This window comes from Vicugna pacos, chromosome 7 (genome assembly GCF_048564905.1).
Source record: "Vicugna pacos chromosome 7, VicPac4, whole genome shotgun sequence".
NCBI classification, from domain to species: Eukaryota; Metazoa; Chordata; class Mammalia; order Artiodactyla; family Camelidae; genus Vicugna; species Vicugna pacos.
The window spans coordinates 19,446,911-19,465,507 of record NC_132993.1 but is presented as its reverse complement, the minus strand read 5'-3'; the positions used below and the strand labels follow the sequence as shown (position 1 = coordinate 19,465,507).

The 18,597-nt window shown below is 45.8% G+C and overlaps 1 protein-coding gene across 19 annotated transcripts in view; it reads right to left on the bottom strand.

The window, feature by feature from the left end:
• The window catches only part of LOC140697334 (uncharacterized), a 225,267-nt gene that overhangs the window by 37,845 nt on the left and 168,825 nt on the right, over nucleotides 1–18,597 (bottom strand). For 9 of the 19 annotated variants that reach the window (XM_072964458.1, XM_072964461.1, XM_072964460.1 and 6 more), the window contains 2 exons: nucleotides 4,788–4,917; nucleotides 2,345–4,590 (listed from right to left, as the gene is read on the bottom strand). The exons of 2 other annotated variants lie outside the window; for them this stretch is intronic. In XM_072964458.1, coding sequence (XP_072820559.1) covers nucleotides 4,328–4,590; nucleotides 4,788–4,917 — 393 coding nt within the window. In that variant the 3' untranslated portion in view covers nucleotides 2,345–4,327. Of the gene's footprint in view, nucleotides 1–2,344; nucleotides 4,918–11,294; nucleotides 11,369–18,517; nucleotides 18,594–18,597 lie in introns of those variants that run through there. 8 more of the 19 variants (XR_012074269.1, XR_012074274.1, XR_012074276.1 and 5 more) reach the window with 5 other exon arrangements.

The window sequence follows — 18,597 nt, the reverse complement described above, 5'->3', positions numbered from 1 at the left end:
AGAACTAGCGTGAAGTAAGCTAATTTTCATCCAAAAAAAGAAAAAGAAGAAGGGAGAGAGCGCAGAGGGTATACCAAGTCTCCCACCTGGCACACAGACAGAAATGTTATTCTTCCTTCTGGAAGCCCAGGAGCTAATAAATTCACCACACTGACAAAGGAGATTTTGGGAAAAGCTGCCTGTGACAAAAAAAATAACTGATTCGTTTCATTTTGTAAAAATGAGGTTCTCCTTTCTGACCTAAGTCATCTTCCAAGCGTTCCTCTGAGGGCAGCGGGAGCCTCCTCCCAAGGCCTGGACAGGAGCTGTGTGGTCAGAGGAGGGCGGCCGGGCTCCCGCCGGCCTCTCCCTCCGGCTCCCGGGCCTCCGGCCCACCAAGGCCCCGTGTCCAGTCTCTTCACCTCAGACACGAGCACGCTGTGCGACAGCCTCCCTTCTGCTCTAAACTAAGCCAGTTCTGCGACGCGCCACGAAGTGTGAGGCCGGTCTCCGCTCTGCCCGGCCCTGAAGGGGCTTTAGTCGTAAGCCCGTGTGTGGAAAGCGGCCCTGCCAAGAGAGAAGCATTCTGAATCATTCAAAACCATGAAGAATGTTGGCTCTGACTTCAGAAGGGCAGGATAAACAAATCCGTGCCCAGGCGGGCACTCGCTGACGGGCTGTCTCTGCCTTTTTAACTCCTCAGGGTCTGAGTGCGTCTCAAGAGCCCCCGGCACTCGGGGCTTCCAGGCTGTCACGCGGGGCCCTTTACCAGCTTCCTTACCGCGAGGAGGCTGCATTCGGGGCTGGATGCTCATTCATCTTCATGTATGGTCACTGGGGTGGGGTGGTTTGGCAACCTCTTCCCCAAAGCAGGTCAGTTCTCTCTCCCCACGTAGGTCAAAAAATAGACAATAAAGCTACCCTCTTTTTTTAAAATCCTCTTTCCCCAAACCACATGCCCGAAAACAGTGAGTCTAGAGATTCTTTCGACTGGAATGGATTCTAGAATCAACTGACCTCGACCTTCCAAATGCATTTCGATTTGGCCTTTATTGACCTGAAATTATCCAGGCTGTAGGAATCAGGGTGCGGTTCTGGTTTCTAGAAGCAGAATGTGCCTCAGTTCTTCCTGCCTTAGAAAGACTGGGAACACTTTTAACCGTCCATATTTTTTTTTGTGTGCCTCAGAGAAGGTAAACAAACAAAGAAACAGAGAAAACCCAACTTCCAAGTCACAGTTCACAGCATCTTTGGCAAGCAAGCGGTGGAAATCCACAGACTTGCTGAAAACTGCCCCATGCGGTCACAGAGCACGCAGGTACAGCCAGCGGCCAGGACAGTTTGCTCAAAAGGATGACTGGGGTTTTGCCTTCAGGGACACTTCAGCTGTAGAGAATAACTGGGCACATGATGTGAAAGTAAAAAAAAAAAAAAAAAAAAAAAAAAAAAAATTAAGCTTTTTTTTTTTAAGTCAAAAAATATCCACACTCAAAAAGAAAGAGATGTGATTCTATTTTCTCCGATTCTGAAAGTGGTGTCAACACAGCTCACTGCATGTGGCATCTGTATTCAGGCAACTGTCTGATTAATTGTCACCAGACTTTTTATGGCCTCATAGGAACTGAGTAAGCTGGGAGTATTTCCTAAGAGTTACTGTTCACTTGTGAAAATGTAGGGAGCTTTCTGTTTTGCCTTTTGGAAAAATCCTAATCCGCTGAAACGATGCCTTGGTGGTCAGACCTGCACTGCTTCTTTTGCTACTTGATAAAGGCTTATTTTGCCAGGCAAGGAGGGAGATCATGGTTAACTTGTTTTTTAGACTGAAGTCATCTCTATTCATTGCTGCAGTAAATAAGCCAGATTAAAAAAAAGAAAAAAAGAAAAAAAATACAATCCTCCTTTCAAAAGCAACACTACATTTTTATCTTCTCTGGGATGAAATTCAAGCATGATCATTTAAAAAAAAAAAACAACACCCACCAGAATTATCTGTGAATAATTTTAAAAGCTTAAAAAAAAACACCCCAAATCTTGTTTAATCATTTTTGAGAATATTGACAGCTTAGATATCTCTTCACATCATTTTATTCCTTAAACTTTCCTAATTCATGAGGTCAAACAGAATCTTAAAACATCACTTAAAAATCCTCTTGGGGAGGATGTAGCTCTGCGGTAAAAGTGCGTGCTTAGTATGCACGAGGTCCTGGGTTCAATCCTCAGTACCTCCATTAAAAATAAATGAATAAATAAATAAACCTAATTACCTCCCCCAAAACAAAATTTTAAAAAAACCCACAAAAATAAATAAATAAAATATTTTAAAAAACAGTTAAAAAAAAACAAATAAAATAAAATCCTCTTCATTCCTTTTTTAAAGACATCTGCAAATGTGTAATTTTTTGTTATGTTCAGCTAAAACCACCATGGCCCATAAGTATAATTAAGAAAAACTCTACTACTTTGCTAAAGACACCAGCTAGAAACCAGCATTAGGACAGTCTCCTTTTTGGTCTTCAACTGCCTTTATTTCACTTTCTCAACATCTCGGCAACACTCTGGGTACTTGAAGAACCCATTTCTCGTTGGCTCTCGGGCGCCCTGGTGGCCCGGCCGAGCCGGACGGCAGAGAGCTCCCGGGTTGCCTGAGACGGCCTCACAGGGCACCGTTCCCAGGGCGGTGACTCAGCTCTGCAGGCCACCTGCTGCGGGGGTGCTGCCACCTTCCGGGTCACTGCCAGTCACGAGGATAGAGGGACAGGACAGAGCTGAATGGACCCAAAGAATCAACAGCCCAGAGCCGGGTCAAGGGCACTGCTGGAAGGAAAGCCTTTGTTCACGGAAGGTCTGGCCCTTTGAGGTGAGGCGCGGCACAGCAGAGGGGGTTCACATCTGGGTCCTTAACATCTTGGCCATCACCTGGGCTCAGGGCTGTGGTATCAAATGAAGGCAGAGCCACAGGACAGCTCCCACTTTCCACACCATTCTGATCAAGTCACCATGGTTTTCAAAAGTAATAAATGGCACCCACAGCCTGCAAGACACCCTGGGCATTTGACGTCTTCCCCCATCCTAAGTCCATCTCACCTCCAGGGCATTCTCTCTCCTTCCTTTAGGTAAACTCACTGCTCCCCCTAAAATAAGCTGCGCCACTGCTGTGTTCCACAGGGCTCCATCCCTCTGGTCTGTTTCTGTCTTAAAAGACTCGTTGGTTGCCAGCAGCTACAGACACTGAGCTCCCCCAACTGGGATCCTTCTCATTCTTTGCCCCTTTTAAATGTATAAAACCTTTAAAGTTCCCTTTAACATCCCCTTTTTGCTCTGAGGGGCCTTCCGGGACCACTTGGGCAGGTCACCCTCTGCAGCCCTCACAGCACTTATGTCTTGACTGTGTTAAGTCAACTGATGTTTACTGGCCCCTTTAATGTGGTAAGTCCTTTCCGTCAACTATAAATGCTTAAGGGACATGTGCTCCACGTCAGGTGCTCAGAGAGAAGCGCGTGAGTATTGCCCTTCATCGCATGAAAGAGGCTCGGCCTGCAGGGTCAGCAGGCTTTCCTGAGAAACTGGATGGATTTTAAAGGAAGAGGAGAGTTTTAAAGGAGGGACAAGGCTGGACAAGGAAGGGGTGGGCAGGGAGAGCGGTTCAGGGAACGTGTGCTCTACAGAAACCAAACAGCACGTGGCCTTCAGTGTCTCTGCCGCTTTGGGTCCAAGGATGGGGGGCACACAAGGCTGGGAGATGGGCCAGGGCCTCAGTATGAAAGGCTCTGCACCTACGTTGTACAAAGTGGATCAACAGAGTTATGACCTGCGCGTGAGAGGCCAGTGGGCGGCAGGCTGGCTGGAATCGGCAGTGTTGGGGGGGAAGGCACTTTGACGTACATTATCTTGTCCCATCAACACCACGTTCTTGAGCCATCCGTTTGCCAATTCATCACATGCTGCCTCGTGATGCGTTCACTTCTGCTGTCCCATTCCCTGATGTGGCCCGCGTGCTTCTGTCTTCTCTGCAGGTGGACTGTCACCTCCTTGAGGGCACAGAGCAGTGCCTCCTCTCCACAGGGACTTAACGCCCACAGGCAACCAGTAACATGCATCTTTTTTTCTGTTTTTTTAATTGCAGTATAGTTGATTTAACACGCATCTTAAAGAACATTTTAGGATGTGCTTTTGCCACATAGCATGTTGAATGATTAAGTCCATCAGCAAGTAATTCTACAGTCCTGGAGCCTGGATGGGGCTTAGGGCACATAACAGAAAGAGTGTGCAATCTCGGTGGGTGGGTCATGCCGTGGAGTCTGGGGTGCTAGGGTAAAGAATCTGGGACTCTGCCATGGTTGAGGCACGCTCAGAGACGACGGACTTGGCAGGAGGGCAGCAAAGGGAGAGGCTGGCCAGCACCGCTCAGCGAGGTGACCAGGCTTCTCTCCATCCGCACGGACAGGTGGCGCCTGCCCTCTTGGGTCCTCCAGCTTATTAGCTCAGTTCTTTCCTGAGCTCCACCGAGCCCAAGCCCAAGAGCGACACCCGGTAATCTGGGACTCTGCATGCCTTTATCCTGCTTCCCTTTAGTCCTTCTATAAGTAGTGAGTGACAGTGATATGCCAGACACTGTGATACAGAGAGAAAAGGCCTTCAAGTAGCTTTGTCTTGTGGGAGAGGAACAAAAGCACCTGGTTATAACGCAGTGTGCTCAGTTCCGTTGCGTCTCCTCCCTCCCTCCCTCTCTTGTATTACATTACATCACATTACATCAGTACATTACACTATCGAATGGAATGCAGAAGGCTCCCTGGAGGAGGTGATACCTGAGGCGAATCCCAAGAAGGAGCAGGTGTTAGCGGGTGAACAGACAAGGGGGAGAGAGGAACACAGGCAAAGACGCAGTCCCGGACAGAGGAGCAGGGCTTGGGTATCTTCTGAGAGACGCACTGGACCCTGGAAAAAGAGGAGCCATTAAAGGGCTTTGAGTAAGGGAAAGCAATCAGATTTACATTTTTAAAAGATCAGTTGAGAGGCCAGTGGAAGAGCTTATTGGAAAGTAGTGACTCTGGAGTCGAAAGAGGGAAAATTTCTGATTAGACAAATGTAAAAGCAGAATGGTTAAGCCCTGGAGATAAGGGTGACATGTGTAGAGAAAGAGTGACTGAGAAAAGTTCTTTTTAAAAACCTTTAATATATTTCACAGAGAGGATCCAGCAACAGGTTACACACACACTGCCAGTGATGGCCACAAGGGGGCAGACGCATAAAGCCATTCCAGCGTCCGGCCCTCCAGGGTGAACCGAGTTTCCAGGTTTGTTTGCAAAAAATTGGGTGCACTTGGTTTTGACCACCAGAAGTGGCTGGTCTTTTCTAGGTTTTCTGGACTAACAATTTTGAGTGATGAAGAATATTTACTACTCTCGGTTTAGTTTCCTGCCAAGTGCAAAGGCACTTATCCATTCAGAGTGGTTCTTTCTTTATCCAGAGATCTGACAAAACTTCAGGTTTGTGACTTACCAGACAATGAGCACAACTTCATCGGCCCTCATCCTGGCTCTCTCTTCCTGGACTGCTCACCTGCTTAGCTCCCCTTGGATCCACAGATGCCCCTTGCCAGCCCCCAATTCTCTAGCCGGAAACTCCAGCCCAGAGCAGCCTTTCAAATGTAATTCCCAGTGGAGATTGGCTGGAGACACCCAAACTTAAGAGAATGGGGTTCTCTTCAGTGGCAGAGCTGAGCCACCAAGTGAATTCTGGAAAGGAGGTGCAGGCTCTCTGAACTTGCCCCATGAGCGAAACTTTTCTCCCACTGAGAGCCTCTGCAGAAGCCGTGGAGCATCAGTTCTGGGGCTGGGGGGTGGGCAGCACGAAACCAAGTGTTCTTGTCTCTCGCTGGCTATTTTAGGGGTAGCCAGCTGAGCCCTCAGAGAAGTGTGCTGGGAGTGTGCAACAATGCAGATTGAGAACAAAGAAAAGTCCCAGTGAAGGAGCTTTCATCAAGGAGAACCAGCTAGGAAGGAGCTTGGCTCCCATGACCCAGTCAGACAACGACTCTTGAAACTGCAGGACACCGGCACAGGCTGCCAGGACCTCAGCAGGCCCGGGGCTGGGGATGCGGAGCAGTCTCCAGGTCAGCAACGCTGCCCACCTGAGGCCCCATGCCCCCCGCGGGAGCTGCTGGGGCCTGTGCTCTGCGTGGGGCTGAGGGAGGGAGGCAGGGGCTGCGCCCGGGAAGGAGGCGGACACAGGAGCAGCGGCCCCATCGTCGGGAGGGCACCGAGACCCTAACCAGCCCCTCTGACTTCCTTGTCCTCACCTGTTCTGACTGGCTCTCATGAGCACGTCGGCTGTTTCTATTTGCCTGAAGAGGGAGGAGAAAGTAACAGACTCGATCACTGGAACCAGTGTTCGAGATTCATCCCGAAAAAGGCAAACCACCTTGCCAGTACCCCACATATTTTAACCCATTCAGGCCTCACGGTAGCCTGTGAGGTGGGTACCATTTCCATTTTACAGATGAGGAAACTGAGGCACCCAGACTTTAAGTAACATTAACATGCCTAGAGTCACACAGTGAGCAAGTGGTAGAGCTGGGATGCACACCCAGGAAGCTGGACTTCAGGGCCTGTGTGCCTCATCTTATCAACGGGGTAGGGGCAGGGGAGAGAGAGACCCAGGGACCTCCCAGGGTCCCTTGTGCTCACGGGCTGGGGTGGACATGGTGAGAGGGGAGAGCTGGAGGGAAGAGACAAGAATCCCGCCTCCTAGTCCCTCCCCCTTGGGGCTTTGTCCACACAGCACGTGGTGTCTTCTATGCTCTTACTGGCACCACTTGCTCAGACGGCTGGGAGGGGCTGACCAGCCTCTGTCAAAGCAATGACCTGCTAAGCAGAAGTTTACCAAAGACGCAAAAGCCCTTGTACGGAAACTGACTGACTTCTTACTGCGTACAGAAGCCCTTCAGCCTGCAAGCGTGATTCTAGAGACCCTGTGTCCCAGACAGGGTCCCCTTTTTTTATCACTTAAGTTGTGCTTGATTTATACCCTTGCTAAAGCTTTCACCTGTTTTAACATTGCCAGTGGTGTAAAGTGGCTCCCTCAAAATTTTAAGAACCTACTTGTAGAGGTCATATTCTCAACATCAGAACTTTCACACATGCCTGCATCACCTCAACAGAGGAAAAGAGAAAAAGCATGGACTGTGTCCTTCGGCCCCAATTTCCGGGGAAACACCACACTTTGGAGGGAAAGGGCTGGTCTCTGGGCCAGGAGAGACACGGAGCCCTCTGAGAGGCTCCAGTAACGTCACAGATGCGGGCTGAACAGTGTGGGTGTCAAAGCTGCTCTATCAAATCGGCGGCCCACCAGTCCTCATGAATATTTAATTAATACAGAGTAAAATGTTTTCTCCATGCGGTATAGGGGCAAATGTGCTCGCCTGGCACCAGATCTCTCTGCTGGGATGAGTGGGGTGGGGGAGAAACTCGCGTCTCAAAGCAGCCCTGACGGGCTAAAAATACCTTTCACTTCTCCTCCCGTCCGTCTGGTCACTGTCCCAGACGCAAGCTCAGCACAGCCTGGTCCACAGAACCGATTACATCACCGTCTACCTCCACTTCGTAACTGGGTACAGAAGGCGGGATATTCTCACTTGTTTTCTTTCTCACGGACAGGAGCACAAGGTTACAGACGAGAATGTACCAAGCTTTTGTTCAAAAATAGGCACTGAAGACACCTGCTGCAGCCTGGCATCTCAGGCAAACTTTGGAAGTAGAGTCCTTTTTAAAAACAATCCCCTACTTTCAGTACAGACTGGCCGTAACAACTCAGGCCAGAGATCCTGCTAAATGCTGGATCCCTAAGGATACTCAAGCACACGAGGTCTCACGAAGGGAAACAGCTGTGGAACCAGCCTCGTGAACGGCTGCCTGACCTCCTCCCGCAGCTTCAAAGCTCTTCTGCGCTATTGCACAACCCACAGCCTTGAGAACAGCCAGCCCTTCCCGCCAGCAGCTTCTCCGCGTCCACCTGTCCCTACAGGTAGTAAAAGCTGAGGAGGATCAGGACCAGTGTTTACACAACACTTCCCAGCGCCCTCCTCCTCCTGGCCCCACCCGACTCCTCAAGTTCAAAGTTCACTCCTTCTAAATGGGGGAAGAGGTGGTTCACAGAACCCACAGAGACAGGGCTGGGGGACAAGCAGCTGGAGGAAGCTGAGCCCCTTCCTCCCTACACAGGGCTCCGGAGAGGGGCTCGCGAAGCAGGGGGCCTCTGGGCTGCTCGCTGGGGAGAACCAGACTGGAGGGGGTCTAATGTCAGAAAGGGGGCCCCCGAGGACAGCCCCCCAGGACAGTGTCCCACCTACTCGGCGGATGACCTGTCCCAGAACTCTGGGGGCCAACGATGCAGGTTTCACTATGCAGAACTGACCCACATTTCTGCCGCGACCCTGTTGCCTGGCTGTGGCCTCCGCTCACAAGACGCGCCGTGTGCCCCACAGCAGGGCAGGCAGATCACCTGTTTGAAACCCAGTTCCATTTAGAGCCACTTTACAGTCTCTTGGGCACATTCCCGTGCTTGGGCACCTGATACGACTACTGGTTTCACTACCATCTGCTTTTGTTGCCTATGCTTGTTTATCCCCCTCAACGGTGACAGCAACGGAAGAGGAAAGTGGCCGGCAGACTCCTGGGGACAAGGGCTCTCCCAGGAGCCTGGGCTGCCTGGGCAGGGGGCACTCCCGAGGGTTTTCGAGAACTTCCCTGAGACCTCTGAGACAGACGCCTTCCCTTCCAGAGCAGGGACGGACCGAGCTGAAGGCCTCCAAGGGGCTGCGCCCGGGCCACACCTGCCCCCTCACCCGCGCCCAGGCCACACCTGCCTTCCTCTTGATCCTCAAAGGCCAGATTCATCCCCCACTCCAGAGTCTTTAAACATGTTGTTCTCTGTACTTGGAACCTTCCCCCCAAGTCTTCCAACACATTCCTTCTTGTCCTGCAGCTCTCACCTTGGAAATCATCTCAGAGAACCACTTGAAAGGAAGGCCCCCTTTCGTCACAGAACACCTTTTCCCTCGTCTCACGTAGCCTGAGTTTCACTGGACTGCTTTCCTGAGCATTTACCCTAGTTCCATGACGACAGGGATCACCATCACCCTCTTCTCAGTGCTGACCAGCGCCTGGCACACAGTGGCTGCTCAAGAAATCTTTGTGGAATGAAAGAACAACCTCTCTACAGCCTGTGACTTGCCAACTGAACCAGCATCCCACCCCCCGTCCTCTTGTTCACTCTCTCGGAGCTGAGACACACACACCAGCCCACCTGGACCTCCCTGACTTGCTCTGATCTCTGATGTCCTGCAGAAGGTACCTCTAACCACATCTCCATCTCATCCTGAGCTTGCCCACCTCCCAGTAAAACCATAATAGATGCTGGGATAGCTTCTTACTGCAGATAAACACGTATAAAAGGAGAAATTCATAAATGACACTCCAAGCCATTGCTGAAGGGATTTATGAACTTTTTCTCATGTTCTTCTGCAGCGGCAAAATTAATTGCTAAGCGAAATTTAAAATTCCTCCCTTTGACAACATTCCCAGGACCACCTAGAACAGAGCAGTGCTGAGTATTAAATCCTGAACTTCTAAAGTCTAGGAAACGCTGCCCCAAATCTCCCCCTTTCACCCTTTGACTCTGCTGTATTTTGCGGGTTACCTGCTTGGGGAAATGACGCAGGCCCCGCATTCCAGGTGAGTCATTCATACTGAGCTCTGTGTGTCTTATGTTGCCAGCTCACTTGCTTGCACCCCACCCCGCTGCAGGCCTCTGTAGAACACCCCAGTGTGATGTTAAGATCTGTTCAATGGGTTAATTACACAGCCCATTCCAGCCAGCAACCTCTTTAAGCTTCTTACTTGCCAACTGAACCAGCCCCCTCCAACACACACACACACACACATCCTCTTGCTCACCTTCTTGGAGCCCAAACACACACACCTCCACCTGGCTCAGTTCTGAATGCCTGTCACACCATGATCTTACTTATCCAATTTGCACAAGGATTTTACCAGAACCCCCACAGTTCTCCATTTTTCCAAAAGATCTCACCTCCCCACCCCTCATCGCCCGACTAGGGCAGCAGCCAGCCTGGTCTGCGTACAGAAAGATTCCTCGTCCACACCTTGGACCTTGGAAAGGCTCCATCTCAAGTCACTGTAAGCCTTTCACTGGAAACTGAAATGGGGGGGGGGGCAGGAAGATGCCAAGGAGGACAGAGAGAGAAGTTAAAACCTGTTGATTCCCCATCTGAATCTACTTGGTTAGGACAAGAACAACACATCGCTTTTGCTACAGACTCTAATGCCTGTATTACGACTGGCCTTGGAATATTCACATAGTATGTTAAGAGCTGAGGTCAGAGTATCTGAGCTCAAGTTCCGGCTTTCCCTCCTACTAACCATGTATATATGCACTGGGGCAAGCTGATGCTTCCATGTCTATGCGATGGGGATACAGAAACTGATTTGCCAGACTGGCAATGAGGATTCAGTGAGGTAACATCAGGAACATATCTTACAAACTATAAACACTAGACATGGTCTATATTAGTGTCCATCATCACCAAGTATGTCATTTCTACCTTCCCCTCATTCAAACATTTGTTGAGCATCGGCCATGTGTCAGGCACTGTCTTGTGTGTCAGGGTGTTTATCCAAAAGTAAACAATATTAATCCCTGCTCTTATGGTGCCAGTGTGAGTCAGAGAAGGCAGACAAGAAACAGGAAGTTCAAAGTTAATATGATGCATGCACAAAAAGGTAAGCAAAGGGTGCTGCAGAAGCACTCAGGGGCACGTGACCCAATCTTGAGAAGTCAGGGAAGGCTGCCTGGAGAAGGTTTCATCTGAAGGGAACAGTAGTGGTTGACTAGGAAGAGATGGGAGGAAAGAGCTTCTTTGCAGAGGGCAAGCACGACCAGCTTCATCTGGCTGGACCAGAGACCATCAAATAGGGGTGAGTGTGGGGTAATGCCAAAAGATGAGACCAATGCATGAAGGGCTTTTGCGCTGTATTAGCAGGAAACCAGCTTTCCTTGAACAAGGCACTACGTAATCAACCAAGCAACAACAGTATCACAAGACGGCAGGTTTCCGGGTCCTACAGTACACTTAAATTACAGGGCCTGAAATTACCAGAAGGCACAACATTCATGAGCTTCTGTTCATTTCCAACAAGAAAAGAAAGGTGATTCCACCATGGGCCATGCCAAGTTGGCTTTTTTTTTTTTTTTTTTTTTTTTTTGGTACTTGGGATAGTTGCCGTGTTAATTACCTTTTTTGGACATACAACTCTCTTACAACCACCAGTGCGTTCACGGGAGCTGTCGGCGCGGGTTGTGGTAACATGCACCGTTAACGACAAGCTGGAACCAGCTGATCAGAACAAGGTAAGGCATGAAAATGCTCAGCTTTGGGGGCTGCATCCATCCTCCCTAGCACATTAAAACCCCTACAAAAGGTAATCGACTAAATGAAACTGAGTGGCCCCAAAGGATAAAAATACCTCCAAAATATGAGTCTCTTATGGCAATTAAATAGTATACAAATTAAAAGCTTGGGCTTAGGAGCCAGCTGGCTGTGCTTTGAATCTTGGATCCTCTACTTACTAGCTGTGTAATCTTGGGAGAAGTGACTTAACTTCTCCAAGCCTCAGTATTCCACCTGTAAAATGGGTCTAATAATAGTTATCTGTCACAAAGGATTACGTATTGAAACAGATAACCAAGTAAAGCACTTGGCCACTGCCTGGCATATGGTGCTCAGCTAACACTGTCAGCTACTATTTATTATTATTATCATCATCATCATCACCATCATCATCATTACTGATCTCTTGCATCTGTGTTGGATCAGGTCTACTCTCACCTAGTGTTTACATGAATGAAAAACTAGAGACTTGAACGAAGAAACGAATTATCCCTATTAATCCTGACTCCGGAACATGGAGGCCACAGGAAACAGAACTGCAGTGACCTGGAATCCTGGGTTAGTCGTGATTGGTACATATTAAGTCACAGCTAACTGACACTTTATCATCACAGTGATGATATTTCAGTTTCATATGAGAGGGCTTGGAGTTAAATCAGTACATGTAAATTCCATACTGAAAAATATCCCTGATCTATTTAAAACATGGCTTCTGTGCCCTCTGTTGTCTTTTTAATCCCTGAGAGTAACACTGTAGTATATTTCATTGGAGTTTTCTCTTCAAGACATCTATCTTAAAAGTTAAGGATGTACTCAACAAATGACTCAGTAAAGATGTGGGGTGGGTGTGTGTGTATATGTGTAATGGAGTATTACTCAGCAGTGAGAAAGAATGAAATAATGCCATTTGCAGCAACATGGATGGACCTAGAGATTATCACATTGAGTGAAGTAAGTCAACCAGAGAAAGACAAATATCACATGATATCATTTACATGTGGAACCTAAAAAAAAAAAACTACAAATTCTATTTACAAACCAAAAACAGACTCACTGACAGAAAACAAACCACGATTACCAAAGGGGAAACGGTGGGGAGGGATAAATTAGGTCTGGGGATTAACAGACACACATTACTATATATAAAGTAGATAAACAACAGGGACCTACTGTACAGCACAGGGAACCATATACAATTTCTTGTAATAACATATATGGGAAAAGAATCTGAAAATACATATATGTATGTATACATATAACTGAATCACTTTGCTGTACACCTGAAACTAACACTGTAAATCAACTACACTTCAATAAAAATTGTTTAAAAAAGAAAGTGCGAAAAGATACTAAAAAAAAAGTTATGGATGTACCCCAAATACCTTATTTTCCTAACTTGTTACATAACCCCATTGCCTGTGAATATACCCAAACTTAATTTTATGTTTAAAAACTTTTTTTATGCTTTAATTTATACTCATTTTAAAGCTACTTATAGTTTTGACATGTTAACCCCATTTGGAGATACTAGGTTCCAAACAGGTACAACTCAGCTTATAAAACAGTGGCTTCCTTTGGATTCCCAGTGCTAACATTATGGGATCTGGTAAATAACTTTATACTCTCTCCATAGCATTTATGATCTCACAATCTTATTTCCTGCAGACCTAGCCTGCAAGCTAGATTTTAAAACTAGCTGTGGATTTAGAAGATGATACACAAACCCTATACGCACTGCATGGTGATGACTGGTGGAAAGAGTAGGTTCCTACATCAGGCTTCTATACATTTTAATAGCATGGAAAATAACAGGTAACTTTGTAACTGCCCTCCCTCGCTCCTGGCAAGTTAATGAAAGCCAAATAAACTCAATACTTTAGTATCTGTGCATCTGTAATGAGAAAGCACTGGGCTGGGAGAGGTTAGCGTGGTGGGACACGTCTGGGTCAGCTTCCCAGTTCTGGGCGGTGTAGGGAGGTGGACAGCAGAGCAAGGCTGGGGCAGCTGCGTTTTCAAAGGCAGGGTAACACGAAACAGCACAGCGGGTTTGGGAAGCAACAAGCTGACTCTTGCTGGAGCATAAAAGTGAGAGGCGACAGTGGCAAGAGAAAAACTCAGGTTACTTAACTTTTCCCCTGAATTCCATTCACTTGAATAGGATGCCTCTTCTGAATCTGATGTTACAAGAATATCCATTTAGATTGTGCAAAGTTTTTTCAGTAGAGCTATCCTTCAATTTCAAAGCATTTATTGGCTAGACTTGTAAAATAATTATCACATTGTTCCCTGAGAGCAGAGAATTCAGAGCAAGGGAGACAATGGACCACAGGGTGAGCCTCCCCGAGGTCAAGGTCAAGGCGGGACCGTGCTCAGTAAGCAGCTCATCAGCTAATAAGCCAAGCTTCCTGTGAGTGAGGCTTCATCCTCTGAGTCCCCATCTCAGGAATGTCCTCTCATTCCTTTCACAGGCGCTGAAGGCGCTAAACTGCTAGCCCTAGATCCAGTCTGGTGAACTTCATCCATGGCCTTAACAGCCTGCGATGTATCGTTCAGAGAAACTGAAAAAACTGTCTTCCCAGACTTCTGAGAAAGGGGTGAATACTGACCTACAGTCAGTGTTCTACATTAAAGTCACAGGTTTGGGATAAAGAAGAAAATCTATATAACCTAACAAAAATCATCTTATTTTACAGACAGGAAACTGAGGTTTGGATAGGGGAGAAAAACAGTACTAAAACTACACCATGGTTAATTTCTAGTGGTGACCAAGGGCGAGTCTCTCAATGCAGGCTGTGTGTTTTTCCACCAGCCTAGCTGCACGCTGCACCAAGAGGCAGATGCAGTAGATCAGATTCTTGTTGAGACACAGCTGCACAGCCATCTGTAAGCTGGGATGTCATCAAGCCCCCAGATCTCCTGGGAATGTAGGGTAATCATTATTTAGGCTGGAAAGAGGTGGCTAAGCTCCTTGACCTAAGATTTATTCGACTTGATTACTCACCACGAACCAGGGACACTCACGGCCAAGCATCGGTAGGGCCAGTCTGGGGTGACAGGCTGCCCTGGGCAAAGCAGCTTCATTCTAAGGGCTTATGTGGCAGAGCCTGGTGGCAGTCACTTGGGTAAGTAGCCTGACTCTGGCAAGTCTTCTTTCAAAGCCCACTGTGGCCCAGCCAGCGGTCTTGCCAGCTCTGACGAGGCCCAGCCAGCACAAACTTCCACAAGCATCTCAGTGCCTACCATGTGGCCTTTCTGCCCTTTCCTTCAGTGTCCTCTTCAGTGCCAGCCAAAAGAACAAAAGGCAACTGTACTGCAGTGGAGGACGGAGCCCTTAACAGAATTATGTTTGAAAAACAAAATCGTATGTGAATAATCATCGTTAACTCTGAAAAGTCAAACCATGTCCATAAAATTAACTGACCAAAACAAACCAAGCAGTTTCTCTTGTTATCTACCATGATGCTCACTATTTTACTGTATTAATATAAATTGGTAAAAATTTCTGGGAAATCAAACCTACACACTAGAGAAAAGCCAGAATGAGAAAAAATGTCTTTGATAGTCCATGTCTGAGTTCAAAGAATGATTCAGGAAGTTTAAAATTATTATCTAAAAACAGATGATAAAGGAAGAAGTGCTAAACATTAATTATAGAATCTAGGTGGTGTATGTATGAGGGTTCACAGTAAAATTCTTTCAACTTCACTGTATACTTGAGATTCTTTATAATAAGATGTTGGAAAAAGTATCACCATAGCCTTCACTCGGGTTAATATCCCTCCCAGTCCATGGACTCCTACAGCCAGATATAACAGCACAAGGGCTTGAAACACAAAATAAAAGATGCACCAGAAATTACTTGAGGAAAGAGATGACCTGACACACAACATCGGGGGATTTACTACATGGAAAAAAAATTCCATTTGGAGCTTTCTCTCATACCTCACTTCTAATTTAGTGAGTTTTATATAAAAATTTAAAAAAAACTTAATTAGATGAATATTTTCTACCTTCTGGGTGGGAAGGAATTTCTAAGCCCAAGGTAACAGAAGTCACAAAAGAAGAAAAAAAAACAGACAAAAATCATTTATTCAGCTAAATAAAATGTAAAGGTTCTGTATCTTAAGGAAAAATCATAGACAAAAATAAAAGCTGCGAAAGATATTTGTTGCAAATATCACACTCACACACACACACACACACACACACACAGAAGACTGAATACATTATAAAAGAGTTCAAGTAAATTATAGAACACTTATACCCCAACAGAAATGTTGATAATGAACGTGAACAGAACATTTACAAAAGGAAAACAGTGGACTAATGAACATATAGAGAAGTTAAACTTTACTGATAGCCATTAAAAAATGCCACATACCTGGCACACAATGGGTACCGAGCAAGTAAGTGTTGAATAAATGAACCAAAAATAATGTAACAATTTTGTCTAAAGATTAAAATGAAAAAAAGATAACACTCGGTACTGATAAAGATTTGGTGAGACAGGTTATTTCATCCATTGCTAGAATGTGTATAACTTGGTACAAATTTTCTAGAAAACAAATAGGCAAAGGGTATCAAGAATCTAAAAGTTCAGCTCCTTTGACTTAATAAATTCACTGCAAGGAACCCATCCTAAGGAAATTATTTAAAACATGTCCAAGATTCATGTATTTAAAAGGATGATTATTGTCATAGCAAAGGAAACCATTGGCAAAGCAAAAAGACAACCTACTGAATGGGAGACAATATTTGCAAATGATACGACTTATAAGGGGTTAATATCCAAAATATATGAACAGTTCATACAACTCAACATCAAAAAAACAAACAACTTCATTTAAAAAAGGGCAAAAGAACTGAACAGACATTTTTCCAAGAAGACATACAGATGGCAAACAGGCACATAAAAGGATGTTCAACACTGTTAGTTATTAGAGAAATGCAAATCAAAACCACAATTAAATATCACTTCAGAATAGCTATCCATCAAAAAGTTTACAAATAACAAATGCTGGTGAGGATGTGGAGACAAGGGAGCCCTAGTACACTGTTGGTGGGAATGTAAACTGGTATAACCACGATGGAAAGCAGTGTGAAGATTCCTCAAAAAACTAAAACCGTAACTACCATATGATCCAAGAATCCCACTCATGGGTATACATCCCCTCAAAAATGAAAACACTATTTGGAAAAGGTACCTGCACCCCTATGTTCATAGCAGTATTATTTACAGTAGCCAATATATGGAAGCAACCCAAGTGTCCATCAACAAATGAATGGATAAAGAAGATGTCTCACACACACACACACACACACACACACACACACACAGAGAGAGAGAATATTACTCAGCCATAAAAAAGAATGGAATTTTGCCATTAGCAGCAATATGGATGGACCTATACAGTATTATGTTTAGTGAGATAAGTCAAATACTCTATGTTATCACGTATATGTGGAATCTAAAATATAAAATGAATGTATATAACAAAACAGAAACAGACTCACAGATACAGAAAACAAACCAGTGGATACTAGTGGGGGAGAGGGAAAGTGGGGGCAAGATAGGGGTATAAGGTTAAGAAACCATCTTGTATTAAATAGATAAGCAGTAAGGATATATAATGCAGTGCAGGGAAATATAGCCATTATTTTGTAATAACTTTAAATGAAATATATACTCTACAAAGATTTTGAATCACTATGTTTTATACCTGAAACTAATAAAATATTGTAAATCAACCATACTTCAACTTTAAAAACTCAGAAAAACTCTAACCAAGATACAACTAAAAGTTTTATACTAAAGAAAGAATAATTATTATTATGTAAAAATGGCTTTTAAAAAATGGAAGGAAACTGGACACTCCCAAATTAGAGAATAATGCACCATTAAAAATGTTTTTAAAGCATTTTTAAGCACATGGGGAAAATGCACATTTAACATGGGATATAAAAATGCCTATATAGAATGATGCTGATTTTGCAACTCTGTGTGTGTGTGTGTCCAGGAAAATACTGGAAGGAAATACACACAAATATTAACAGAGCTTTGGGTGATGGGATCAGAGGTAATTTTTATTTCTTCTTTAGCTCATTCTACTTTTTAAGAGAAGTTTCATTACAAGGTAGCCAGAAAAAAATTCTAAATATGAAACAAAAATTTTGGAACAGTGACTCGCTGCTTTAGAAGCAGATCTTCACACAAGCAAACACCAGCAATGACTGAATTATTGTTGCTACCCTACACTTCAAGGTCCAAACCCACACAAACCCCCTTCGCACTGGCTCAGGCTCTTACGTCTCTGCTTGCTCCGTCCATGTGCGCTCTCACACGTGCAAATGCCGCCTGATCTTCCCCCAAACCTGCTTTTCCTCTCCTAGTTTGTTAAGTGGTGAATGGTACCACTTAACAGCCCGCACCACTATCCTGACTTCACCTTTTCCCTTTTTTCACCTCGCTAACCTCTCTGGAGTCACTGCCGTCAGTGCCCTGGTCTTCTCACTGGACGACTGGAATAGCTTTCTCTCTGGTCTCCTAGCCCCCTTCCTGATTCCATCCCCCACCCCCAACACACACACACACTCTTCACACTCCAAGGAAGCCCATGTGATCTCTGTGAAGTGTACATCTGGCCTCATTCCCCTCCTGGGTGGACACCTTCAGGACCTGTGTTATCTATGACTCTGCCGGCCTCATGCTCTCTCATCATTCCTTTCCTCCCTCCACCAAACCTATGGCTCTAAGCCTCTGCAGGTGCTATTCCTTCTGCCTGAACCCCTCATCACAATCCTTGCCCCTTGGCCCGGCTGACTCTTTGATGGCTGTCCCTTAAGAGTCAATTGAGACACTACCTCGCTCAGGCAGACTCACGGGTGGCAGCTTGGGGTCATGAGGTGCCGCGGCACGCTGTTTTTATGCGGTCATAGCACCCACCATACATTGTGTATCTGTTTTTCTACCTTTGCCTCTTCTTCCAGATTGTGAGCATCTAGCGAAGTAGGCCCTCGGAGTTTGATGAATGAATTAATAAAGTTTTCCACCTTCTAAAACAGAATTACCTGTTCTCGTCTTGAAAGAGATCCCAACCAAAGATTTCATAACTTTCTTCAGCCATTCGAGATAGTCTACTTTTATCTAT